Source organism: Phascolarctos cinereus, unplaced genomic scaffold (genome assembly GCF_003287225.1).
Source record: "Phascolarctos cinereus isolate Bilbo 61053 unplaced genomic scaffold, phaCin_HiC Scaffold_3;HRSCAF=262, whole genome shotgun sequence".
In the NCBI taxonomy this organism is placed as follows: Eukaryota; Metazoa; Chordata; class Mammalia; order Diprotodontia; family Phascolarctidae; genus Phascolarctos; species Phascolarctos cinereus.
This window is the reverse complement of record NW_027555736.1, coordinates 149,771,754-149,799,492: the sequence shown is the minus strand read 5'-3', so window position 1 is coordinate 149,799,492 and position 27,739 is coordinate 149,771,754. Positions and strand designations below refer to the sequence as shown.

The 27,739-nt window shown below is 40.4% G+C and overlaps 1 protein-coding gene across 4 annotated transcripts in view; it reads right to left on the bottom strand.

The window, feature by feature from the left end:
• The window catches only part of PAQR5 (progestin and adipoQ receptor family member 5), an 85,218-nt gene that overhangs the window by 10,064 nt on the left and 47,415 nt on the right, over positions 1-27,739 (bottom strand). For 2 of the 4 annotated variants that reach the window (XM_020982264.2, XM_020982272.2), the window contains exons 2-5: positions 26,544-26,728; positions 19,276-19,403; positions 15,401-15,606; positions 11,156-11,282 (exon numbers count right to left, since the gene is read on the bottom strand). In XM_020982264.2, the coding sequence (XP_020837923.1) occupies positions 11,156-11,282; positions 15,401-15,606; positions 19,276-19,403; positions 26,544-26,594 (512 nt within the window). In that variant the 5' untranslated portion in view covers positions 26,595-26,728. The other 2 variants (XM_020982278.2, XM_020982287.2) reach the window with 2 other exon arrangements.

The window sequence follows — 27,739 nt, the reverse complement described above, 5'->3', positions numbered from 1 at the left end:
TCATAGATTATATAAGTATAATAACTCACAGAACCATAGTATCCCAGAATTGAAAGGGATTTCAGAGGTCACTGAGTCCAACTAATGCCTGAACAAGAATTCTTGCCTTCTATAACATACACCACAGATGTATCACCATTGCTTTGAAGATCTCTAGTGAAGGGAAACTCACTGGATCTCCAGAGGAGGTTCATTCCACTCTGGGATATCTAACTGTAGGGAAATTTTCCCTTATGTCAAGCTTAAAATGGATTCAATACATAGATTCTGCCATCCGGGGCCAGGTGGAAAAAAAGAATCTCATCAATGTGACAGCCCTTTAACTATATGAAGACAAATATTCTCTTCTCCAGACCACTGGGCCTGGAGTCAGGAAGACCTGAGTCCATCCAGTCTCAGATACTTACTAGCAGTGTGACCTTAGGCAAGTCATTTTAACCTCTGCCTTGGTTTCCTCATCTGCAAAATGGAGATAATAATAGCACCCACCTTTCAGGGTTGTTTTGAAGATCAAGTAAATATTTGTAAAGCACTTAGTACAGTGCCTGGCATATGGCTGGTGCTTAACAAATACTTGTCCCATTTCACCCTTCACTTACGCCTAAACACAATGGGGGATCATAGGAATCATATATCTAGACCTAGATGGGACTTGAAGTGGCCATCTAGTCCAACCATATCTCTGCTAACCTAGTCTCACTTTATAAATGAGTAATCTAAAGCCTAGGGTGCCAGATCTTTCAAGTAAATCTGGTATGGCAGTGTCTCAGGGCCCTTCACTGTCCTAGTCACTCTCTGTAAAGTTTTGCATTTATACCAATGATCTTACAAGAATGTGGAGATGAGAATTTCATACAATACTCCAGTTGTGTAGGCCTGGTTAGAGCAGTTGTAGACACTATGCCTCAACGCAGCCTATGACTGCATTAGCTTTCTTGGCTACTATACCAACCTGTTGATTTATATTTAGCTGCAGTTTACTAAAACCCCAGATCTTTTTCAGATGCACTGCTATATAACATGTGTGTGTGTGTGTATGTATATGAAGTTTATTTTTTGAACCCAAGTTTAAGACTTTCATCTTTTTTGGATTTAGTTCCAGTGTTCTAGGCTGTCAAGATCTTTTTGAATTCTAACTATCATAAAATATTAGCTCTGTGATCCTTCCAACTCTGGATTACCTACACATTTGAAAAGCATGTCATCTGTGTCTTTATTCAAGTCATTGATCAAGATGTTAAATTGCTCAGGGCTGTGCACAGATCTCTGCTGGGAGCAGTCCATTAAGGACATCCCAGCTGACACTGAACCATTAATGACTACTCTTTGGGTAGAGCCATTCAACCAGTTTCAAAGCCATTTTCAAATTATGCTATCCTTAACCCAGTTCTTCATCTTTTCTACACAAAGACTTGGTCAAATGCTTTGCCACAATCTCCAGACAAACTCTCAATATTCAACTGAATCTGTTAAGTCATCAATTTAGAAGCTCTCTTAGGACAGGTCATCACTCATCCACACATAGCCGTCCTGTGAAATTCAGCCATATCCTCCAAAAGTTCACCAGAGTGACTCCCAAGGTACTAGAGGTCTCCCTTGCTAGAGGTATTCTCTTGACATCAGTAGGGGACCAGTGGAACACTGGCTGTCCACTTATAACCCCTCACTCTTGCCATGTGGCCAGCCCATGTTCTTTTCCTATCATTCTTTATACTTGTATTTCTGGTGCCTAGCACAGTGCTCAGTTAATGTTTACAAAATACCCCAAGAATCAGTCATGTGACTTACAATGTGACTCACAATGAATTCAAATTGGGTTATAGTATTTTGAAATCTGGCTAGCATCTTATTCTGAAAGACTTGCTATTAGATTAGCTATCCCTTGGCAGATATGATGCATAAGGCTATGTATAGCACAAAGAAGTCATGAATATCAGAATCTGAGGAGATCTTAATCATCTACTTAAATCCACTCATTTTATAAATGAGGAAGCTGGAACCCAGAGAGATACCTTCCTATCATCATACTAGTTAATGGGACTAGAACTCAAATCTAATTCCTAGTTCAATACTTTTTCTTTTATGCTAGAATCTCAGGCTTAGTAGGGACCATCTAGTTCAATCTGTACCTAATTAGCAATTCCCTGTGCAACATTCCCCTCCCAAGTGATTATTCAGCATTCTTGCCCAGGGTCAGCTAGTAAGTGTCTAAGGTCGGATTTGAACCCATGAAGAGGAGTCCTCTGACTGAAGCCTGGTGCTCTTTCCACTGTGCTACCTACCTGCCCCTAAGATCTAAGTCTAGCCACTGGACCCAGATGGCTCAGGAGGAAAGAGTGAGGCTGGTGACTGCACAGCCCTGCTTCACTTAAATCCAATTCACTTGCAAGTCAAGACATCACCTTCCTCATGTCATCGGTCCTCTTTGAGAACAAAGGACAAACAACAATTGAGCGTTCACTTGAAGTGAAGGAGGACCCATTACCCAAAGCGGCAGCCCATGTGACTTTTGGACACTTCTAATAGTTAGATTTTCCTTACGTGGAGCTGAAATCTGCCTCAGCAAACTTCATCAATTGCTTCCAGTTCATTCTCTGGGGCCAAGGAGAACAAATCTACTTTACACCTTGTTCCACATGGCAGTCCTCTTGGTAAGGACAGCTTTCATATCTCTCCCTCTCTCTCCCTCCAATCTTCTCCAAGCTGAACATCCACATTTCCTTCAGCTGATCCTGTTATTTCAAGGTTTTTTTCATCATCCTGGTCACCTACCTCTTCTCTCAGGTGGGACCCACCTCATGTCACCAGATCACTAAATAGATTGCATCTGGGAACATGGGCCATTAGGATTCCCTGCTCCATAAGGGACCTTTTACATTGGGAGAATTCAAATGTTGATCATCTCTCCTCTTGTCACCCAAATCAATACACATGCTTCATTGCCTTCAGGCCTAGTTAAGATTCACTTAAACCTGCCTAAAAACTAAAAATTCACTCTATATTTTACTCTTGCCCTGCCGTAACTCTTATTTTCAAGGTGACAAAATCATAGAATCATAATCAGAAAAAAAGGGACAGGATGGTCACTTGGCCACATACACTTACTTGACCATTCACAAAAACTATGGATTTCCTGGGATTTTAATCAATATTTTGCCCATTGTAGAAGGTGGCCTCAATTAAGTGCTTCTGCAAAGGTGAGTAGAATGATGGTCTTCAGCTGATCCTAAAAGGAAAGAAAAAGAGGAAAGAGACAGCAATAGAGGAAAGAAGGAAGAGGAGAGATGGAAGCTGGGCAGAGAAAAATACTCAACAACTACATTGCAAATCTCGAAAAGGCCACTTCTATCTCCCTGCTGAGGAAGTGGGGAGAAGTTAGGATAATCAAGGTTGGGATAGGAGGGGGGTCTCGCTTTACAACTTGTTTTGTCATCATAGAATATCAGACCCAAAAGAATAATTTAGTTCACATGCCCAAAGGGCTATAAAACTGTGTATACCCTTTGATCCAGTAATACCACTACTAGGTTAGTATCCCCAAGGAGATCATAAAAAAGGGAAAAGGACGCACATGTACAAAAATATTTATAGCAGTTCTTTTTATGGTGGCAAAGAATTGGAAATTGAGGGGATGCCTATCAATTGGGTAATGGCTGAATGTGATATATGAATGCACAGGAATACTATTTTGCTATAAGAAATGATGAGCAGGTGGATTTCAGAAAAACCTGGAAAGACTTGCATGAACTGATGCTGAGCGAAGTGAGCAGAACCAGGAGAACATTATACACAGTAACAGCAACATTGTGCAATGATCAGCTTTGACAGACTTAGCCTTTCTCAGCAATACAATGATCTAAGACATTCCAAAAGATTCATGACAGAAAATGCTATCCACGTACAGAGAAAGAACCACGGAATTTGAATGCAGATTGAAGCACACTATTTTCTTTTTTTCTTTTTCTTGTGGCTTTTCCCTTTTGTTCTGATTCTTGTTTCACAATATGACTAATGTGGAAATATGGTTAACATGATTGTACATGTATAACCTATATCAGATTGCTTACTCTCTTAGGGAGAGGGGTGAGGAGGGAGAAAATTTGGAACTCAAAATTTTACAAAAATAAATGTTGAAAACTATCTTTACATGTCATTGGAAAAAAATAAAATACTATTAAGGAAAAAAAAGAATCATCTAAGTTCAACCTCCTTACTTATAGAAGCAGCTGGGGCCCTAATCCCAGCAAAGTAGAGAGATATTTAAGGGCCAGTTTCAAGGCAGCAAAACAACTGTCTGCTCTTGATAGGCCTGGTGATCTACAAAAAACACAGAATTTAAAAAAAAAGCTTCTCTTTCTTTGTACCCAAGAAAGGATAGAGGAGTTCCAAAAAGTCAGTATTACCTTTAGGTTAAATATGCTACAGGTAAATTCTTATGACAAGGAATCCCAGAAGGCTATACACATCCACATCTTGTTAAAATGGAATTTTAGAATATGAAAACACACTGCCTGAAATATGTAGGCTACTAAATCTTTTTAAAAAAAAAAAAAAACCTTTCTGTCCCATGGAGATCTTTATTGGTTACAGATTGTGTTTCATTTTAACTTAACACTGTTCCAAGGAAGGGCCTGATATTTATTTCATGTTCTAGGAGACAGCTTATAGGAACAATGCTTTGTTGATCTCATTAACAATAATGTATCCTATAAAACAAATTCTTCTTTTTTCTGGTCCCAGTCCACATAGCATTCCTATGCTATAAAAGATAGAATATGGATCATAGCTGAGAGTTGGAAGAGATGGTAGAAGTAATTTAATCCAATTCCTTATATTACAGATCAAAAAACTAAGACCTAAAGAAATTAAGAGACTTGCCCAAGGTCACATAAGTAATAAGTACCTTAGCCAGGCTTCAAAATTCGGTCCTCTGACTCCAAACCCAGTATTCTTCCCATCACCTTTCATGCCTTTTGAACTATCAGTGCTCCCCTATCTGAGTGAGAGGGAGAAAAGCTGAGCTTGATAACTAGTTCTTCATAGATTTTTTTGGGATGGTAGTAGGGGTGAGTGGATGGGATAGTACATCTTTAAATAGAAACTCTTCAACTCTCTTTGACCTCCTTAAGCCCTAAAAACATCCAAATCACCCACTAAAACAAAATAATAAATACACACAAACCCAAAATAATAATTTAGAGAAGGAAAAGGGTTAAGAGCAATGAATGCATGACCCCCTTTTTCCCAACCAGATCCAGAGCTTTTCAGTAGGTCGTTCCCTGCCAGAGAGACTAAACGTTTGGCTCTGTTTTACTAGAGAAGCATAAATTTAAAACTGTAAAGGATGTCATCCAATCCCCTCACACTTTGCAGACGAGTCAACTGAGGGCCCAAAGTGGCTCTGTGACTTGTTAGATATCACATAGGTACTGAATCACAGAGCTAGGATTAGCCCTTAATGATATATACTGTAATAGAATGACATTGCTTTTTTTTTTTGACTTGCTGATAGACTTTTCATACTATTTTTGCTTTTAAATTTAAATTTTTTATTCTGAACTTAACAGCAAATAAAACGAACATTTTCATACACACAGCAGAACACAAAAGAGGATTTTACATATAATTGTAATTGTGTACAATTTGCTTTTCTCTTAAAACATATAATAAATTCAACATGTAATTTTCAAAGCTGTTTGGCTTTTGTTTATAATTTTTTTCTAGCCTTCTGTCTGGTCTCACATATATATATGTATGTGTGTGTATGTGTGTGTATGTGTATTTATATATATACATATGTATATATTTAAAATGCTTCAAGTATGCTTCTCTTTTTTGTTGGGGGGGGACCCTATCCCTTCACAACTCTTAAATTTAAAAGAAAAAAGAAATGGAAAACCCTTGTACCACATATGCATAGCTAAGCCAAAGAAATTACCATATTAGCTACATCCCAAAACGTATGTCTTATTCTATACCAGAGGGCCATCACTTCTTTGGCAGGAGGGGGATAGCATGTTTCATCATTAGTTCTCTGAAATCATGATTGAACATTGAATCAATCACATGTCTTAAGTCTTTCAAAGTTGTTTCTCTTTCCAATGTTGTCATTGCAGAAGTTGTCTCCTGGTTCTGCTCACTTCATTCTACATCAGTTCATACAGGTCTTCCCTAGATTTTCTGAACCTGTCCCTTTCATCTTATGATGTAATATTCCATTACCTCTATACTACCTCACTTGATGATCTCATCAGCTCCCATGGATGTAATTGGCATCTCGCTGCTGATGATTCTCAAGTCTACCCATCCTGCCTCACCTTCTCTGCTAACCTCTAGTCTTGCATCTCCAACTGTCTTTCAGACATCTTGAAATGTCCAGTAGGCATCTTAAACGAAATATGTCCAAAACAAAACACATTATTATCTTTCCCCCTAAACCTATACCCCTCTCCTAACTTATTATTGTAGAGGGCAACACCATTCTTCTAGTCCTTCAGGCTTGCAACCTAGGAGTCATTTTCAAGTCTCACATCTCTCACCTCACCTCCCCATACACAATCCAAGTTGTGGCCAAAGAATGCTGATTTCATCTTTGTGACACTTCTTGAATATGCCCCCCTTTTCTCCTCTAACACTGCTGCTATCGTTCTGATGAAGGACGTCACTACCTCATCACCTCAGCCTGCTGGTGGGTCTGCCTGACTCAAGTCGCTCCCCACTCTAATACATCCTCCATTCAGTCACCAAAGTGATTTTCCTAAAGCATAGGTCCAGTCATGTGTCACACACACACACACACACACACACACACATACACACACCCCTTCAATAAACTCCAGTGGCTCTCTGTCACCTCCAGGATCAAATACAGAATCTTCTATTTGACATTCAAAGTCCTTTATAACGTAGCCCCCTCCTACCCTTTTAGGCTTCTCATACCGTACTCCCTGACATATACTCTTCAATACAGTGGCACTGGTCTTCTGACTACTCCACAAGCAAGACATTCCATATCTTGGCTACTGGAATTTTCTCTAGTTGTCTTCCATGCCTGGCATGCTTTTCCTCCTCAGTTCTACCTATTGCCTTCCCTGACTTCCTTAAGTCTCAACTAAAATCCCATCTTTTACAGGAAGCCTGTCCCAACCCCTCTCAATTCTAACACCTTCTTCTGTTAATTATTTCCTATTTATCCTCTGTATAGCTTGTTTGTATATAGATTGTGAGCTCCTTGAGGACAGGTACTGTCTTCTGCCCCTCTTGTGTCCCTAGCACTTAGCACAGTGCCTGGCACATACATGGTTAGCTGGTTAGCTAAACATTTATAAATGTTTACTGATTGATAGATTACATTCATTTACCTAATTTGTTCAGCCATTCCCCAATTGATAGGCACCTCCTTCATTTCTAGTTCTTTTTTATAACAAAAAGAGCTAGTATATTTTTGAACATATGGGTCTTTTTCCTCTTTGATCTCTATGAGGTAATTGATATCACTAGTCAAAGGATAAGCACAGTTGAGTGACTTTGGGGGCATAGTGCCAAATTACTTTCTAAGATGACTGGACCATGTTACTGTGCCCATTTTCCCACAGACCCTCCAACAAACAGCATTTTCCTGATATGAGATGGAACCTCTGAGTTGCATTTCTCCTGTTAATGATTTAGAGTATTTTTTCATATTGATTTTTTCATAGCTTGGATTTCTTTCATTGAAAACTGGCAACCTTTTAATAATTTGAAGAGGGGGGAAATGGCATTATTTTTCATTCCCTTCAGGGAAGCTGAAGTTACTTCTCTCAACCCACTGTTGACTATTCTACTAATAGAGGGCTGAGCAATTGTAAGAAGGGAAGAGGAAAACCATATGAAAGGGTAAAGTTGAGAAGGAAGTCTTTGACAAACATTGTAACATTAAATTCAAAGAATATTAGAGTCGGAAGGGACCTCAGAGGTCCTCTAAGCCACCTCCCTCATTTTACAGAATAAGCTTTAATGGGTCACCGAATCTCTCTGGGCCTCACTTCTCTCATCTGTAAAATGAGGAAGGTGGCTCTGTCAGTCTATTGCCTCCTGATCCTAGTGTTCTTTTCACCAATATACCCTCCATGGACTTTACCTAATATTCTCTCTGTGTCCCAGAAAAAAAAATGGAATGAAAACCTGAAGGAAAATAGAAAACAAAACATTGAAAGAATAATGGCAGAAAGTGGTAAACACAGAAAAGGAAGGAAAAGAAATGAAGAAGAAACAGAGACAGTCTAAAACAACAAAAATAAGCTCCTTGCTTGAATTCCAAGAATATTCATATTCTTGAAAGGTCACAAAATCATGGCTTTGCAGGCCTACTGTACTCTCAGTGTTTCCCAGTTCTTTTCTGTCACCTTTGGCTGAAGTCTTTACATGTCACAGTCCACTACTTTTTTGACTCAGTTTGGCCTCTTCTGTTGTTTAAGATAAAAAAGAAGTAGAGCAATGCAGGTAAGCTGAGGCTGCTGGGAGTTGACATGGATCTGCCCAGTAAGTAAATCGAAATACTCTATTCTATTTGACTTCGGGATATTTACAAAAACATTCAAGGTCTTAAGAGGATTCCTGGGCTGGACACCAGAACACCTTTACCAATCAATCTCTGCAAATCTTTGCAAACATATTGACATGTCAAACCAGACTCCCCTCCAAAACAAAAAAAAAAAGTCCCAACAGCTGAAGAGCAACTGACCCATTCTCAGTTAGAATCAAGGTGGAAATAATACAACCTGGTGGTTTGTTGGTGAGTTATAAAAAGCCTACAAAACTTCTGTTATTTTTGGAAAGTTAAAAATTCATATTATGCAATTTCATTGGAAAGTAGCACTCAGTCATTAATTTAATAAATCAAATCTTCCCCCTACCTCTTTCCACCTCTTTGACTGTCCCCAGCCTACAGTGATCTTTCCCTCCTCTGAGCTCTGAGAATGATAAGACTGTTAAAGAGATCTCAGAAATAACCTTGTTCAATCTCCTCATTTAGATGAGAAAACTGAAACCCCGTTTTATGGTCCAAGATAGGACTAGAAGCCAGCCTATCAACTCCCAGCCTAGTGTTCCTTGGATTACACTATAATGTCTGTGTCACTCACTTGACATTAATCATGCATTGCCTCAGTGACATCTTTTGTTTGTAATTACCCTTATCAACTAATTTTTTATCTTTTCAACTGAATTGTAAGCTTCTTGAGGGGAGTAACTGTGTTTCAAGAATGTGTTCCCATCTCTCTTACCTAACCAGTACCTACGTCTATTTATTTTGTATATTTTTACATATCCTTAAGTGAGTACAACCTGTTTGCCCCAGTAGAATGATGTGTGCCCTTCCTTGAGGGCAGGGACTGTTTATTTTTGGCCTTTTGGTTCCCAGCATCTAACATAGTCAGTGCCTGGCATATGGCAGATTCTTAATAAATGCTTGTTGATTGATTTGACTGAGATCCTTGAGAAGATGGGGGGGAGGAAAAAATACCTTAATAGCTTATTTAATTTATAGCCAGGATGGATCATCCTTTCCAGCATTCCTCTATTTCCTAAAAGATTTTTTTTTTCTGGGAGCACTGTGTACTCTAGGATGATAAAGTGGGGAGAAAGAGGCTGAGTAGGGGTATTTTAAAGAGAACACAGCAACCTGTAAATCAACATCTTTACAGAGAGAAATCAAGAGAGAATATTTAAGCTAGAAGATATTCACTCATGGAAAATAGCAACAGTATTAGCTCAGAACAGTAAGGGGGACACATGTTGTGACAAGAATCCTGAGGCTATTCAAAAATCCATAGTGCTTTTTCCAAAAGCTAGTGCATCAGGTTTGCGAAAGCCACATGCTTTCTGCCCAGTCCCGATAAGACTTAACTTATTAACCATTTTATTAACATGAAAATTATTAACCATTTTTATCATGGCCTGTCTATAGTCACAGAGGCAGTTTGTACTAGAAACAGGACCTGAACCCAGCTCTTCTGATTCCAAGGTTTGCTCTTACTATCATAGATCCTACCACAGATTTCTAGTGCTAAAAGGATCCTGAAAGGTCATCTAGTTCAGCCCCATCATTTTACAGTGAAGAAACTGAGACCCAGAGAGGTGAGGAGTATTTTCCCCCTAAGCTCACACAAGTGATAAAGGGCAAAGCTAGGATTTGAAATCAGGTCTGGTGACCCCAAGTTCAGTTCAGGATGCCAAGTGTAGCACTGTTTTCTCTATATCAGACTTCCTCTCCATGGAGAATAAAGTTTGGTGCTGGAATATTAAAAAAAAAAAAGATGACAGAAATTCCTTTCCCCCTCACAATTTTGTGGGGAGTCCTACATAGTAATATAGAGAATGATATAAATACTCAAATGCCTGTGGCGAATTCCCCAGGTTACCCCCAAGTGGTAACTGCACATATTAGAACCAGTTTGTGACTTAGTAAATGATTCCTAAAAAATTACCTGAAGAATACTAGAGGTTTAGTGACTTGCCCTGGACCACTTAGCTAGTAATTGTGAAAGGCAGAATTTGAAGCCAAGTTTTCATGATTCCAGGGCCAGTATCCTACCCACTACACCCCCTATGATGCCTCTATATGATACTACAGGCAAAAGTAAGGATTCTCACATGGAGTTCCAGACCTGTCCTCTATAACTAGGTATACTAAGTAGAGAACAGAGCAAGATGGAGCATTGGAAATCCATGGGAACCTAATTCAACCTGGGCATCAGCTTGCCATGTTCAAGTTAAGCAGAACTGCTATTTGACCTCAGACCTATACTTGCCATCATAGACTTAGACCTGGAAACGTTTTCAGAGGTTTAACCCCTTTATCTTACAGATAAGGAAGCTGTGTCCTAGAGAGGTTAAGTATCTTCTTACTCATGGTCATATAGGCAGTAAGTAGTGAAGATGAAATCTGAGCTCAAGTCCTCCAACTCCAAATCCAGTGTACTACTCTACCTTCCCATTTAAGAGTCTCAATATGTCCCCTCCTTCTGGGCTCTAGCACCAATTGTACAAATTTAGTCATTCCATGAGTGAGATCCATTATCTGCTTCTCCTTTTTTGCTCTTCTTTCAAACCATCTGAACAGTTAATATCTGTATGGCAGCCAATGCCCCCCAGAGAAAAAGAATACCAAGGATACCTGGAGTAGCAGGAAAGTCCAATGCTCAAAATGGTATTCAGCACGGCCAGGGACACAAAGTAGTGATGGAAGGTGGTACAAACCAACATGGCAGGGAATGTGTATGCAGAATAGGCTATGGCAGAACCTGTTGATGTAAGTGGTACATAGATAGATGAGTCCCATGAAGGAATTATTTTTGGAGATTTAAAGTTTCCTATTATATAATTCCGTGGGAAAGTAGCACTCACTCATTAACTTAATCAAATCTTCCCTCTACTTCTGTCCACCTCCATGAAGCACTGCTTGACTACCCCCAGCTTACAATGATATATCCCACCTCTGAGTTCTGAGAATGATATAAAATGTTAAAGGGATCTTAGAAAAGGAACTTAGATTTGGTGAGATTTGATTCTTTAGGATGATTGTATAGAGGATATTGAATTCAACACTAGTTATTCCCATCTCCCATGCCTTTGCACATGTTCTCCTCAACCTCCTTGAGTGCCTTTCTCCCCTCCTTCAAGTCCCAGGTTAAGTCCTATAACACTTGTCATCCGTACTATTCCTAAGTTACTTTTTGTATTTTTATTTTTATTTAGGTAACTGGGGTTAAGTGACTTGCCCAGGGTCACACAGCTAGTGTCTGAGTCCAGATTTGAACTCAGGTCCTCCTGACTCCAGGGCTGGTGCTCTATCCACTGCACCACATAACTGCCACTTTTTTTTGTATTTTTATTTTATTTCCTAAGTTACTTTCCACACAATGCCTTGTGTTGCCAATCTTTCCACTTCCTTCCACCTCTCCTCCCACCCCCATCCTGCTTAATCAAAGGTTCCTTGGGGGCAGTGACCTTTTCATGTGCTTCTTGGAATTCATGAACGCATAAGCAGCTCACTGTCTTGCACACAGCAGATAATACATGTTATTTTAATGTTTAATGTTTGTCCCCCTTTTTCCCCTGAAATTTATATGACTACTTCAAGTACGGTGACCCTTTCTTCCTCCTGAATTCCTATATTCCAAGTTCTTCCCTGTCATCTGTACCATATAAATAGGCTTAGAATATGCTCTGTTGTCCTTTGTTTAATATGTATATGTCTTTTCTCCCTAACCAGTCAGTAGGTGCTTTCAGAGGATGGTCTCTGTGTTAGACTTTCATATTCCCCACAACACCTATCACAGTGTTAAGCATGTAGTAGGTGCTCAATTCATGTTGATTGATTGACTAACTGAAGTAGTTGTTGTTTTGTTCAGACATTTTAGTCCTGTCTGACTTTGTGACCCAATTTGGGGTTTTCTTGGCAAAGACACTGGAGCGGTTTGCCATTTCCTCCTTCAGCTCATTTTACAGATGAGGAAATTAAGGCAAACAGGGTTAAGTGACTTGTCCAGGGTCACCCAGCCAGTGTCTGAAGCCAGATTTGAACTCAAGAAGATGAGTCTTCCTGATTCCAAGCCCAGCCTCTAGCCACTGTATTACCAAGCTGCTGATTAATGGAAGGACAACATTATAAAGGACTATAGGATGATAGATAAAATCTAGAAGGTACCTTCAAAGTCAGCTAGTTCAAGGATTCTTAACTTAGGGTCCATGAACCTGGTTTTTGTTTGTTCGTTTGTTTGTTTTGTTTTGTTTTGTTTTGGGGAGGCAATCAGGGTTAAGCGACTTGCCCAGGGCCACTAGTAAGTGTCGAGTGTCTAAGGCTGGACTTGATCACGAACCTGTTTTAAAAAATATTTTAATAACTGTATTTCAATACAATTGGTTCCTTCATAATCCTTTATATTTTATTCGATGCATCACTATGAAAAGAGCTTCTCATAAGGACTCATGAGGCTGCCAAAGGGATCCATAACACAAAAAAAGTTGATAACTCCTGGTCCTTATTTGACTGTTGAGGCAACAGAGACATGAGTGATATATGCCCAAGGTCATTCAGGTTGTAAACAGCAAAGCAGGATTTGAACCCAGGTTCACTGACACCAAATCCAGCACTCTTTACACTGCACCAATGTATGAAGGTTAGGCTTTAGTGCAGGTACCTTAAAAGGTGTACAGAGGTTGTTACATACAGCTGGCAAAGAACTTTGTGTAGTATCCTTTATTGAAGCTTTATTTTTTTTTGTTTTTGGTGAGGCAATCGGGGTTAAGTGACTTGCCTAGGGTCACACAGCTAGTAAGTGTTAAGTGTTTGAGGCTGGATTTGAACTCAGGTCCTCCTGACTCCAGGGCTGGAGCATTATCCACTGCACCATCTAGCTGCCCCTGAAGTTTTTATTTAATTTAATGTTTACTTTATTTAAGGCTATCCTCTTTCTGATATTCAGATATGTCACATCCTGTTTATGGGAGCACAGGAACATAAACGATAAGTCATTTTGCCAGGTTTCCTTCTCAGATTTAGGCTTTTAAATTTTTTTGAAAAGCTTTAGCTCAGGTTCCATCCTTTATAGCCGTGGCACCAAACTCAAATAGAATCGATGTTCTATTGCATTCTAATTTCTTTTGTTAAATAATTTCCAATTACATTTTAATCTGGTGCAGGCTACACTTGGGACTGTTGAGGGCAGCATTCTGTTTAACATCTCTGCTGTACAGGACAGCTTAACTACTCTGAGCCAGCTGGGCTAAGATCCAAGTTATTTTTTAAGGACTTTAAATTTCTTAAAACCCTATGTCCTAGAGAGCTAAAAGCATAACAGCTTTAGAACTAGAAGGGAATTTAGTGGTCATTTAGCCCAATCCTGTTTTTTCTTACAGTTGGGGTAAGTGATTTACCCAAGGTCACACAGGTAGTAAGAGACTTCAGGAGAGCATCTATTTCAGACTCTTTCTTTGAGCAGCTTAGGCATCCTCACTTGCCAGTGGGGCAACGGAGGGGTTGTGAAAGGTTGACATAACTAATAAGTTAAGTTAGAGTTAGAAGGAGATCCAATCTTATCATTTACAGAGAAGGAAGTTGAGGCCCAGAGAGGTCATGTGACTTGCCCAAGATGACACTAAGGTGGTGAGTAACAAAACCAAGATTTCAAACCCAGATCTTCTAACTTGTCATTACAGCAAGCTGTCAAGTGACCACAGACCTCCTGCTTCCACACATGGTGCTCATTCTAAAGCATTCATGAAATTTCATCTTATAATTCCCTATCTTGTGGAAGAATACAAGGTTCTTTTCCCATCTGGATGTTATCAGTAGATTTTCAGGGCTATATTTATTTATTCATCGCATCTCTTACCAAACACCTGCTATGTGCCACGAATGACATAAAATAGCAGCTCAAAAACATTTACTGCTTTAAGCTTTGAAAAATGCTTTTCCCACAAACAACTCCATTTTACAGAGGAAGAAGCTGGGGTCAGGTATGTGAAATCCTGAACCTAGGTCTTCTGACTCCCATTCCACTGCTATTCTCAGAGTCCTTGCCCTTAAGCAACTCACATTCTCCAGAAGGGGCGACAATTATCAGATGTGCTTGGTATTACACAAATAAACATAATGCAAAGTCGAGCACAGGTACATGAGGGGGGTAATTACCAGTAGTTATCCCAGGCTGCACCACTAAAAAAGAAATATAAAGGAGTCAATATGGCATAGTGAAGGCAACATTGGACCAAGAATCAAAAGGCCTGAACTCTAGACCTGGTAGCTCTAGGAGAGGCAAAATGATGTCGACAACAATGACGACGATGATGTCAATGTCGGTGATGATGATCATGATGATAACTGACAGCAAAGATGGTGACATTTTGCAAATCAAATAGCTGACATTTATATGCACTTTAAAGTCTGCCAATCACTTTACATACATTACCTCAGCGGAATCTCACAACTCTGTAGAGAGATGCTACAGGTATTAACTATTTTACAGAGGAGAAAATTAAGGCAGCTCTAAACTGTATGAACTCTGCCACCACCCTAGATGTGTGACTCTTATACGAGGCATTTCACCCCTTTGTGGGAACCTAAAAGGTTCCTCATATATCAACTGGCAAGGTCTTATGGTGAGGACCTGATAGAATAATGTACCGAAAAGCACTTTGTAAAGTACAATGGATTTAAAGACACTTTGCAAGGATAAACAAAGCATTAGTGCAAATGTAACGCGTCATTATTCGCATCTCTGCCAAGGCATGGGGGTGGAAGGCAAGCATTAGCATACCCTTATTCTAGGAGAAGGGATTGAGGCTAAGAGAAGTTGAACAACTTGGTCCATCACAGGACAGGAAGGAAACCAAGAATGAAGGAGAGGGCCACACTTACCCAAGCTGAAGAGATTGACTGCACCATAATCCAGGAAGTAACATATGTGTCTGGCATTCTTGGACATGGAGCTGAAGGTATGGGCACAGCTGGAGGCAAAAGGGTAAATGAAGCTGGTACTCAGGTAGACAAGCAGAGGCCAGGAGTAGCTGTCATTCCAGAAATCAACCATGCACAGGGTGGCCATAAACCTCCACATGAAGTACCTGAAACACATGTAACGTTCCTCCATGTTCGGTCAAGATGATGCAAGGCAACCTTTCCAGCTCCTTTTTCTTTGCTTAGGATTAAAGAAGATGTATTCCACAGGTTTTTTTCCCCCTTTTGTGTTTTCCTTTGATGATTAATCAAAGTACCATACCCTGGATGGAAAAGTATGCTTGGCAAAGAAGGAGAGGAAGACTTAGAAATAGAAGCAGGTTTTGGAACTTAGAGTACCTCTGATATACAAAGTTAATATGAAGAGATTAATACACATATTATCATTATGATACCTGTTTGACCTTGGACAAGACCTAGGAGAACCTATTTGGTCCTCAACCTCATCAATAAAAGGTGGAGGATTAGACTGGATAATCTCAGGTGGAGCGTTGGGCTGTATAATCTCAAAATCCCTTCCAATTCTAAATCAATAATCATTGGATCCTAAGATCCAAGAATGGCAAATTGTTCTGATGATGTCATCCAATGTAACCCTTGTAAGCCTGTTTCCTTATCTATGAAATGAGAAATTTGGATTGGATGATCCCTAAGATTTCTTCTAGTTCAAGAATAATTCTTCTACCCTCTATTTCTAGGGACACCCTTAAACCATTCAGAAGTTGTCTCCCCTTTTCTTTAAAATTTCTAGGGAAAGAAACACAATTGACAGGCTCTTTTGTTAATGATGTTTCCTAGGGTTTTACATCTTCATCTAGGAAATCCACCATGTTTTCTAACCTAAATGTTTTTGTTTGAACTTTTAAGCCTGTTCCTGCTTTATGCCATACTTTGAGACTTTCATAGAGACAGTATTTTAGATTTAGAAGAGACCTCAATGGCTGTTAAATTCAAATCATCCCTGAAAAATAATTCCTGGTACTAAGCAAGTAGTTATCCAGCTTTTGCTTGATGAGCTCCAAAAGAGCTTACCATTCAGCATCCCAGCACTGAGAAGCACCACCATCCAGAACAATCCATTCTTCTTTGGGACAGCTCTCAGTTTTAGGATGTTGGGATTTTTTTCCTCTTATAACAGCTTCCACTCATAGCTCCCAGTTCTGTCCTCTGGGACTCAACAGAATGAAGCAAATCCCTCTTCCAGGAGAACATTCCTTCATATCCTCCTTTTCCCCCCTGAAGTCTTCTCTACTTCATTATCCTTTTTCCCCCCTTAATAATGCAGTCCTAATTCATATTTAGCTTATAGTTCATGATAACTCTCAGGATCATTTTCCCTATCTCTGCTCTTCTTTTGTAAAATCAGATATATGTCTTTGTAATATGCTAGACAGTTGACCCAATACACTACCCTATATAAATTCATCATGTTTGTATTAATCCACTTCTCAATTTTAATTATGGGTCCCCTCAGCTGGGGGAGGTGAGACAACTGGCACATGTTTACACCTAACTTTGAGAAGTTTATTGATCATTGTGACTCAATTCCACACCCTCACTTAAAGACAGCTCCTTTAAAAACACCGATAAGTGGAATAGTGGATAGTGTGGAATGTGGAGTCAGGAAGATTATGAATCCAGATCCTGCCTTACTAGCTGTGTGAACCTGAGTAGGTCAGCCTCCGTTTCCTCATCTACACAATGAGTACTCCATAGAGTGGTTGTGTGGATAAAATGAGACAATATATTTAAAGTAGTATGCGAATCCTTAAAGTATGCACATGTTAACTATTAATGTAGCTCCTATTATGAAAGGGAAAGATTACCATATCCAATACCTTCATTTTATAGATGAGAAAAATGAGGCCCAGAAGTGAATTAGCATACGTCTAGCAGGTATCCTGCACTGTTAACCAAGGTCATCCTGACCTGTCTCATGCTCTTTCTAGACCGTCTCCACTTAAGGTAAATAAGGAAGCAATTTCTCTTTTTAAAACTCTTGTCCCTGGGCTGGGGAACCTTCCCTTCTCTGCATCGTCTTTGGCAATACCCCTGCTTTCATCCTGTTCCCCGCAGGCCACATGCAGACTAGCACAAATGTATAACTGAGCTTCCTGACAAAGCAAATCCTTTGGTATACATTATGTACAGCAGAGCGTTCAGCCCAGTGCCTTACACGTGGTATAGACTTAATAAACATTTTTTGAACTGAACTACTGATTTATTTCATGAGGGTAAACTCATAAGCATCGATTAGCTTGGTTCAGGTATTTAAAAGCTCCTTCCAAGTGTTCCCTGTTGTCATCTCCCCTTCCATTCTACCAACATGGGGATTATATATTTTTTTTTATTAGCATTTCTCTATTCCCATATCCCCAGGCCAAAGCTGAGTTCTTCTCTCAGCTCTTGTGTCCCTGGAGAAAGCAAGACTTTTCTTAGCAGATCACCAAGCTCATAAGATCATAAATCTAGAGGAGGGAGGGACTTTGGGATCATCTAGTCCAATCCCCCATTTTACAGATGAGAAAACTGGGGGTGGGGTGGGGCAAGAGAGTTGAAATATCTTGCCCAAACATCAAAACAAGAAGTAAAATGGCAGAACCAAGATTTGAACCTAGGTCTCAGAATTCCAAGTTCAGTGTTCCTTCCACTATATAATAACACATAGAAATAACATTTCAAAGTTTACAAAACACTTTTCTTGCAACATTCCAATGAGGTAGATAGCAAGAGTTTTATTATTGCCATTTTTAGATGTGGAAATTGAGATTCAGCAGGATCAAGGGAACATATTTTACAAGTTGAGAAAACCCAGAGAGGTAAAGTGACTAATTTTCCCAAGGTCATGCACATTAACAGTAATTGACAGGCCCTCTGATTCCAAGTTCAGTGCTTTTTCTATTACATCAAGTTGTTTCTCTTTTTGTTCATCCATTTTGCCATTAGGTCCAAGGGCCTCTCTCCAGTCAATTAGGCCAGTGTCTCCTCTGGTTCTACTCATAGGAAGTCTCTGGTAAGCATTTCTCCTCTGCATACAGATCTCATGGCCCTCTTTCCTAGTTCCCAGGCGTTTCTTAGGTGCTTTTCTCATCTGTCCATCTCTGCTCTTTCCTGAATTGCAAGCAGTCTGAAGGAAAGAGCCCCAGGCTGAGAATCAGGATACCTCTCTACCTAGCCCCAAGTCTGCAACTAATTAGTCAATTGTATAACCTTAACCAGTAAGTCCACTTCTCAGAGACTCAGTTTCCTCACCTATAAAATGAGAGGATTAGAGAAGGTGTTTCCCTAGGCCCCTATCCAGTTCAAAATCTTAGTTCTACCACTATCTGTTGCCTCTGTCCCCCCACCCTTTATAATGGACCGTGGCCAAGAAACCCTGTAAATTCTTTGTCTTTGGCACTTACTCTCTTACTTTCTGATGTTAACTTATCCTGTATTCTATCCTGTGTGCTATAAAGGCTTTGCTTGGAGTGGGTAGTTATAATAATCCTTGCTGAAGTGTCAGCTATTTAATACATAACAGTTCTCCAGAAAGTATCTGTATTTTAAGAGGGAACTCTTTATACCTAAAAAGCAACCAAGACCCAAAGGAATGAATATCTCAATTGTCCAGCATTCAAATCCTATATAAACCGCTACCTAAGGCCATTGGCTGACACTGCTCCCTACTGGCAAACAAACACAAAAAGTTCTTCCTCTGTTCTCCCCACCCCCACCCCCATCATCTCAAACTAATTTCTGCTTCCAAAGAACTGAGGGTAAGAGTCTGAAAATACCAGGAAGGGAGCAAGTGTGTCCAGATGTTGAGGGTTTCGTTGGTCATTTGGAAAAGGCTGAGGACGCAGGCTGTGGCTGAACTCTGAGGATGACGATAGCCAAAAATTATGCCCCGTTCATGGAACACCTGCAGAGAGAGGAAAAGAATGTTTCATTCTGTTCATTTACTGTTGATGTCTCAGTGTGCATTAAAAACTTGGGGCACATACTGAAACCAGGAAATAACTTTCTTCCAAGCTGTGATCTGTGCCTATAAAGGTTCTCTTTCCAATCCCTGAGCCCACAAAGCCATTGCACTCTTTCCTCTCTTCCTACCTTTTACTCTTTCCTTCCTCACTTCCCTCTTTTCTTTCCTTTCCTCCTTCTTCCCTAGCTCCCTTCCTTCCTTCCCATTCCAAGAAGCCTTCCTAGCCTTCTTGGAGAAGTGGCAAGTCAAAAGACTTCCTCACATCCCCTCACTTTGCAAAGAACCTAAAATGAAGTTATCCTTTGCATGTGCATAGCACAAATACTGACTTTCTGTCCCAGGTTCATGTCCTTATACTGTTATGCAGTCACCCTCATGACCCTATTTGTCTTCATGAGTATATGTGTCTTGGTATATAAGCCTCAGATGGCAGGGACTACTTGAGATTCTATCTAGGTAGTGAGTATTCCAGTTCAGTAATAAACATAGCAGGGCACTTCACAAAGGCCTTTTGATGATGGTGGTGATGATGATGGATGATGGCAGTGGTGCTGCTGATGATCATGATGGAGACTACAACTTCTTCAGGATAGGCTCAGTCCCAACCACCATCTTCAATTAATTAAGCTTCAGCTCTCTCAATATAATTGAGAGTCACTTTTCCATTTTCTAAGGGTGGTGGGGAGCAATAGAATGGACATGCATAATTAAATTTATCCAGAAGTACTCAAATCTTATCTGAACTCAAATTAAGGCCCCGGAAAAATTAGAGCCAAATGAAATGTCTATTTAGTTCAGCCTTCTGTTGGGAAATTATTTTGATGTTCCAATGTAAGAGCTTTAGAGAAAAATAAGAATCTTAGAATCTCCTTATTTAGAAGGACCTCAGAAGTCATTTAGTCCAACATCCCTGAAATGTGAATCCCCTCCATCACATTCAAAACAAGTAGTTTAGTGACAGAGAACTGACTTTTGCTTTCAGCCTCTTCTAGCTTTAGAGATTTCTAAGAAGTTTTTCTTTATCTAGAACTACATCTGCCTTTATGTAACCTAGTTCTCCCCTCCAGAGCCACAGAGGGAAAAATGACAGATGACAGACCTGTCACATGACAGATATCTCAAAACATCTTTTCTATCCCAGGCTAAATGCCTCCAATTCAACCAACCAAGTATCATGCAATGTAATTCTGGGTGTCTCACCACCTTGGATGCATTCCAAGTCATCCATCTTCCTCTTAAAATGTATAACACCTTGCCATCAGATTAGCAAAGATGACAAAAATGGAAAATAGCAATTATTGGAGGACTTGTAGGAGAATTCACTGTTGGTCTGGCCATTATAGAATACAATTTGGAATGATACTCCTAAAGTCGCTGAACTGTATGTATTCTTTGACCCAGCAATACTATTATTAGGCATGCACATCAAGAAGGACAAAGACAGAAAGGACTCATATGTATAAGATTATTTGTAGCAGGACTTTTTTTGTCCAGTGAAGAACCGTAAATAAATAGGGGCCCGACTGGGGAATTGCCAAACAAATAGTAGTATATGGATGTAATGGAATTTCATTATGCTGCAAGAAATAATGAGTATGGTGAGCAGAACCAAGAGGACTTTGTACACAATAACAGCCACGTTATGCAATGACTAATACTGTTAAACTGAACCCTTCTCAGCATCACAAGGATCTAAGACATCTCCAGAGGCCTTGGGTTGGAAAATGCTGTCCACATCCAAAGAAAGAACTATGGTAGTCGAATCGCTATAGCCGTCTTGGGGAGGGTGGGGGGGAGGAAAGGAGAGAAAAATTTTTAACTCAAAAGCATATAGAAGTGATTGTTGATAAATCAAACTAAATTAATAAAGTTTAAAAAAAAGAAAATGAGTATGATGAATTCAAGAATGGAAATGCCTACGTGAATATGTGCAGAGTGAAATAAGCAGAACTAGAAGAAAGGAAAACAACTTTGAAAAACTGTAAATTCTAATCAAAGCAGCAATCAATTATGACATTAAAAATGATGAGGATGGGATCTAGGCCCCAAAAAGGAAAAAACCCTGGACTTTCCCACATGTCTAAATCTCTGGCATTTGCCTGAGACTATAATACCATCAACTGGCCTTTCACTGTGGCTACACCCAATGTCCCAATTCTCTGTTACCCTTAACCTAGCCTAGCCCTACCTCCCTATGGTCCCCAGCCATTTCCCACCCTTAATCCAAGCTAGCCTCCATTCTCCCTTGGCTACCATAGTCCAGGTCCCAGGAGTTCTGTTCATCCCAGGTTACTGGCCACTCCCATCTAGATCTCCTTAGACCCCTCCTCCAGTCATCCCAAACTACTTGGCCACTCCTAGATCCCTCCCATAGTCTTTCTGTATATAAGGTCCATCTTATCTCCATTAAGGTGCTTAGATTCTTAAAATCTAGCCACTGCTCAGATTCTGATAATCTAGCCAATAGCTTACTAATGTTCAGACTCCTTAAGAGTCTGCCCAATATGACCAGTGTTCTAATAAACCTTGTCTTTGGCTGAGAGAACGCTTGGGTCGAATTCTTTTGGACAGGACGCATGTTGTTGTGATTTTAGGGTCCCAGCACCCCTAAATCTCAACCAAAAGACATAATGAAATATACTTTTTAGAGGTGTTGGACTAGAGGTAAAGAATTAGACATGTATTCTCAGATGCAGCAAATGTGTTGATTTATTCTGCATGACTATGCCTACCTGCCGCAAGTCTTTTACTTGGGGCAGTTGGGGAAGGGGGAAGAGAAGGTGCATTTAGTAGGTAGTTATAGACATGAAAAAAAGCACCAATCAAACATTTTTTAAATACACAGAAGAAAAAAAATGCAGGAGGTGACGCAGAGCAATTTGCTCAAACTTTGTCAAACTTCATATGTTATATATTTTTTAAAAAACAAAGCTATGTGTAACAGTTCATAATTTCTTATATTATCCCTTTCGTGTTTGTCTTTGTATCTTAAAAGGCTTATATTTGTTAATGATTGCTAAGTTCACAATGAAAAAGAAGTTTCTTTAATGCAGCATCCAGACCTGAACACACTACCCCAAATATAGTCTGACCAGTGCAGTGACCATCAACTCGCTTGAAAAGATTCACTTCTGGTCAAAATTAGATTAGCAAAGGTGACAAAAGCAGAAAACTGCAACTGTTGGAAGATGTGAGAAGTTAGGCATACTAATGCATTGTTTGTGGATTGAGGATCAGTAGATTTGTTCAACCATTCTGTAAAACAATTTTGGAACTATAGCTAAAAAGCCACGTAAACTGTATATGCCCTCTGACCCAGCATATTATTAGGCATATGTCCCAAGGAGGTCAAGAAGAGAAGGGATCCGTATGTATGAGACTATTTACAGCACTCATAAACCTAACTTTCTCTTAAGACAAGCACTTGGGTTGGGGGGGGGGGGAGCGCGCCTCATCCCTGCTCTCAAAAGACTTCCTTCCATTCTCTTGCTCAGAGATTCAACAAGAAGCACATATTGTATATCTGCTATATGCCAGTATGTGCTGGGTACTGCGGACACACAGCCAAATGGAAATAGCCCTTATCCTCCAGTGCTTTACATTCTGTTGAGCACAGATGGGTAAACACAAAATATGTACCCTGTAATGTCAGGTGGAAAGCAGGAGCCACCGAGGGACCAGACAGTGGTGTTGTAGGGAGCAGACTGTAATATTGTAATTCACACTGTGAAATCCATTGTTAACTTACTAAATGACTTCATTTCTTTTCCAAATGTCTGCAATCTGCTTATTTGCTATTAAAAGCAACCTGAGCATTCTGTTTCTAAGTAGTGCCAGTTGCCATCACAACAAAATAGCTTATGTATGAATAAACGAATGGGAAAAAGAATGAAAAAGCATTTATTGAGTGCTTACTATATGCAAAGTACCATGCTAACTGCTGGGGATACAATTACAAATGCAGGGCAATCTGTGCCCTCATGGAGCTGTCATTCTCCAGGAAGAGAGAATACATTTAGGAGGGTTTGGCTGCAGGGCCCTTAGGGAGCAGCAGCCTGGTAAATGGTGATGCATCATCATTTCCATTCATAAAACCATATCCATTGAACTATTTGATGGAAAAGATTATATTCCCAGGGCTCTTGAGCTTATAAACATGAGATTAAATACCAACACAAATGACTCAGCAGGCTGAGGGGGTGACCTAAAGTGACGTTCATGATGTTCCTGGTACACCTGGAAAGACATCTTCCTAATCTGGCTACACTTACAACTCATTTAACCCTTTGTGGATTCTGAACAAATGAACAGTGAAAAGACAAGAGCTGATGTCAACCAGACAGCGCTTACGAAGGGCACTTCCAACCGCTGTCTGAATGACACACGCTCTTGCCTTTTCCACAGCAATTCTCCTCTTGTCTGTGCTCACCATTCTACTGCAACCATCCTTCCACCCCAGCAGAAGTCATGGATCCTCCTCATCACCTATTCTCCACTCTTGAAAAGGGCCTTCTTACAGTTCTCTGCTTTGTTTCCTGCTATTCAGCTCTCTTCCAGCAGATAGTACTAGTTACTTCCTCTCTGGGTACAATCTCTTAAGCAACTGGACTATTTTAGTGATTAGTCTGAAACTTCATCAGACCTTGAGCGCCTTCAGTCTATTGAAAACTGCTTTATGCCAGGATCTCAGGGCCAAAGTCCCCACACAAAGGCAATCTTCAGGTGGCTGTGGCAGTATCACCTCTTCCTCAGACCATTCAAATCAGTCTGTTTTCTCCTGTAGATCAGGTAGAGTCTCTCCTAGAAGCCCAATACTATGCCACCTACTCCAATAAGCACCTCCCACTAAGTCCTGTGGAATCCAGGGAATCACTCCTACTTTCCTTCTGTCTGTCTCCTCCTGTCTTTTCCCATAGCTGCTAGGCCAGCTAGGTTGTTTCTGGGAGACCTCAAAAGGGAAGGGGAAGAAACATAACCATCTCCCAGCACCTGTACTCAGAGCAGGAACCTCTGACACAGAGGGAGAGAGACAATGTCTCCACACTTCAAATACTAGGAGACAGCTATTATGCTACTAATCCCATGACAACTCTTTTTTAAGTGCTCTCTGCATGGTGGTCACCCTCTTTGGGACATGTTCCAGCTTGTCAATGTCCTTATTCAAATATGGCACCTAGATCTAAACACAGTGTCATGGTATCTGTCCTCTGGCTCCAATGGATACAGATATTGCAAAACCATAACACTATTTCCATCTGATTTTATTGTCTGCAGTCAGCCAGAGAAGACATTTGCATCTTCAACATGTAGCCCCACGGTGTAAGTTGGAAAATTCAGGAATGGAATCTCCTGTTCATAGTATCTGAAGGCCTCTAGTTTCCCAAAAAACACATCAGAAGTGTACACAGGTTTACAGCTAGGACAACAGTTAATTGTGGCTTTCATAGGAGTTCTAACTCATTTTGTAATTGGCCCATTGCCTTCAGTGCTTCCTACATACACACCAATCCTAAAACCAAATTCCTCTGCATTTTTTAGGAGTATTTTCAATATCATCTTACCTGGAATCAAATAGCTTGACTGGCTTTTAGGGAGAGAATTTGGCAGTTTGCCTCATCTAATCTCCCATCTTGGCGGAGCGTTCATTTAGGAACTCTTTTTTTTTTTCTGGAGAAAGTCATAAATCGTTGGCAATCACCTTAGTGAAAATTCTGCTTAGATTCCTTTATGATATCCTCAACATGAAAGTTAACAATACATTGCCCTCCATGAAATAGCCACAACATTTCCTTATTGAGACCCAGCAGAAATGGACACAAACACAGGAATGAAATGAAGCAACTTTTTCTTTTGTCATTGAGGGTAGGCACATGGACTTACGGAAAAGCTTTTGTGTAGATTGGCTTCCTCTAACTGTTATGTGGGCAACCAAGCAGACAAAAATGTCTCAAAACCAGAAACCATTCAACAATCTTTCATGGAGGTGTTTTCAAGCCAAGAAGTCCATTAAATCCCTACAAACCTTTAAAAGGGTAATTACAATCCATGATCCTAAGCAGAAAAGGCACTGTGGCACACTAGAAACAGTGCCAGCTCTGAAATCAATGGACGTGGACACAAATCCTGCCCCTCATGCTAACTACCTCTGTCACCTTGGGCAAGTCATTTGAACTTCCCTAGGCCTGTAAAATGAGGGGGTTGAATTAGATATGTTCTGAGGTCCCCCCAAGCTCTGAATCTGTAATCCTATATGCAGCCAAAGGTCTGTTTTATGATCCTTGATGTAGGATAGCCCTGGTGATCACACTTCATCCTAGGAATGTCTAAAGAACATATGGTCATAGGCTTTTGCTTTGGAGATCATATAGGCCAATCCTCTCACTTTCTCAACTCAGAGCAGGGGTGGGGAACCTGTGGCCTCGAGGCCACAGGTTCCCCACTCTGACTCAGACCTAGAGAGCAATTAGGAAAATATAGTGATGCCATCCCCACAGACAGTCCCTTACTTCAGGGGAAGAAAAAGAAAGTTTTATCATTCAGAGAAATCCTTGCCCATTCCTAGGCTGATGCCCAAATTCCTCCATCAGAATATCACCTCCAGGGGCAGCTAGACAGCACAGTAGATAGAGCACTGGCCCTGAAGTCAAGAGGACCTGAGTTCAAATCCTGCCTCAGACCAAACACTTGACACTTACTAGCTGTGTGACCCTGGGCAAGTCACTTAACCTCAATTGCCTTAAAAAAAAAAAGAATGTCACTTCCTTAGCCTTTCGACACTCAGCCCTGTTACATCTTAAATACCCCCAGGAGCTGGGGAAGTCCTGTTTAGAGTGGCTGTCAGTCATTTGTACCCTAGAGTTGAGGAAGACTGAGGACAGGTTTTGAAGGCAGGAAGAGCAGAAGAAAACATGAGGCCCACGGGCAGCTGAAGGGGAAAAGATGGGAGGAACCATCAGAGGCAGAGGGCAGAAGAGGAGGGAGCAGGGAAAAGCCCCACAGGCAGACTTCACCAGCTGCCCTCACCAAATCCAGTGCAGGGCCCCCACCCGGCTCCCCTCAAGTCTCACCAAGCTCACTTACCTGAGGCACCTGGTCTATGCTGAACAGCTTGGGCAGCTTCAGGCTCAACATCCTGGGTTGGTACTAGCCTCTCCTTCTCAGGATCTGCTGGTTAACGTTCTCCCGTGACCCAGAGCAATATAGTTCTTTCTTCCTCCGTCCCTTTGGGCTCTTCCTCCAGCTTCTGGTTTCAAAGCCCCTAATGCCTTTTTGTTAGGGAGAGAAAACAAGGGAAGACTATGAAAACCACCTGTGTCTTTTACCTTTTTTTAAACTCACATTGGGGGGGCAGCTAGGTGGCGCAGTGGATAGAGCACTGGCCTTGGATTCAGGAGGACCTGAGTTCAAATCCGGCCTCAGACACGTAACGCTTACTAGCTGTGTGACCCTGGGCAAGTCACTTAACCCCATTGCCTAGCCAAAAATAAATAAATAAAATAAAATAAAATAAAATAAACTTACATTGGTTTGTCCTGGCAGCCTGGTAATGCAGTGGATAGAATTCTGGGCCTGGATTCATGGAGTTCAAATCCAGCCTCAGACACTATGTGGCCCTGGGTAAGCACTTAACCTCTGTCTGTCTCAGTTTCTCCAACAGTAAGATGGGGATAATAATAGCACCTATCTCACAGGATTATTTTCAGGATCAAATGAGATCATATTTTTAAAGCACTTATACAGTGCCTAGCACATACATAAATGTTGTGATGAAATAAACCAAACAAAACTAAAACTAGAATTTTATCACAGTCAACAAGTGACATATAACATGGTAGGAGGGGTTGGTTTGTTTGTTTTGGGTATTTTTTCCTTGCTCTCTTTGATCTTGTTTGTGACTTAGCTATTACAAAGAAATTCAAGGAATTTTTGTTTTGTTCTGTTGCTTCAATATAATAAAACTAACACAAGCGAGTATGAGAATTGAAATATTCTTGTTTTTCTATAGAACAGTACCCAGCACATCCTAGCTACTTAAACAAATGCTCATTGATTGATTGGTAGTATGGTTTCCTTGCTTCAACTGCTGCTTTGCTATCTAAGAGAGGTATCATTAATGAGTTTGTAATAGTGACTAGAGAAAAAGATCATGTACCATAGACCACTAAGCAACCTTTTCAAGGACAGGCCCTAAAATCTCAGAATGGGAATAAGAAATGACGCAAAGGAGAGGCCGCAGTTATGAGCTGCTGTCCAACATCCCAACTCTGCTAATTTCA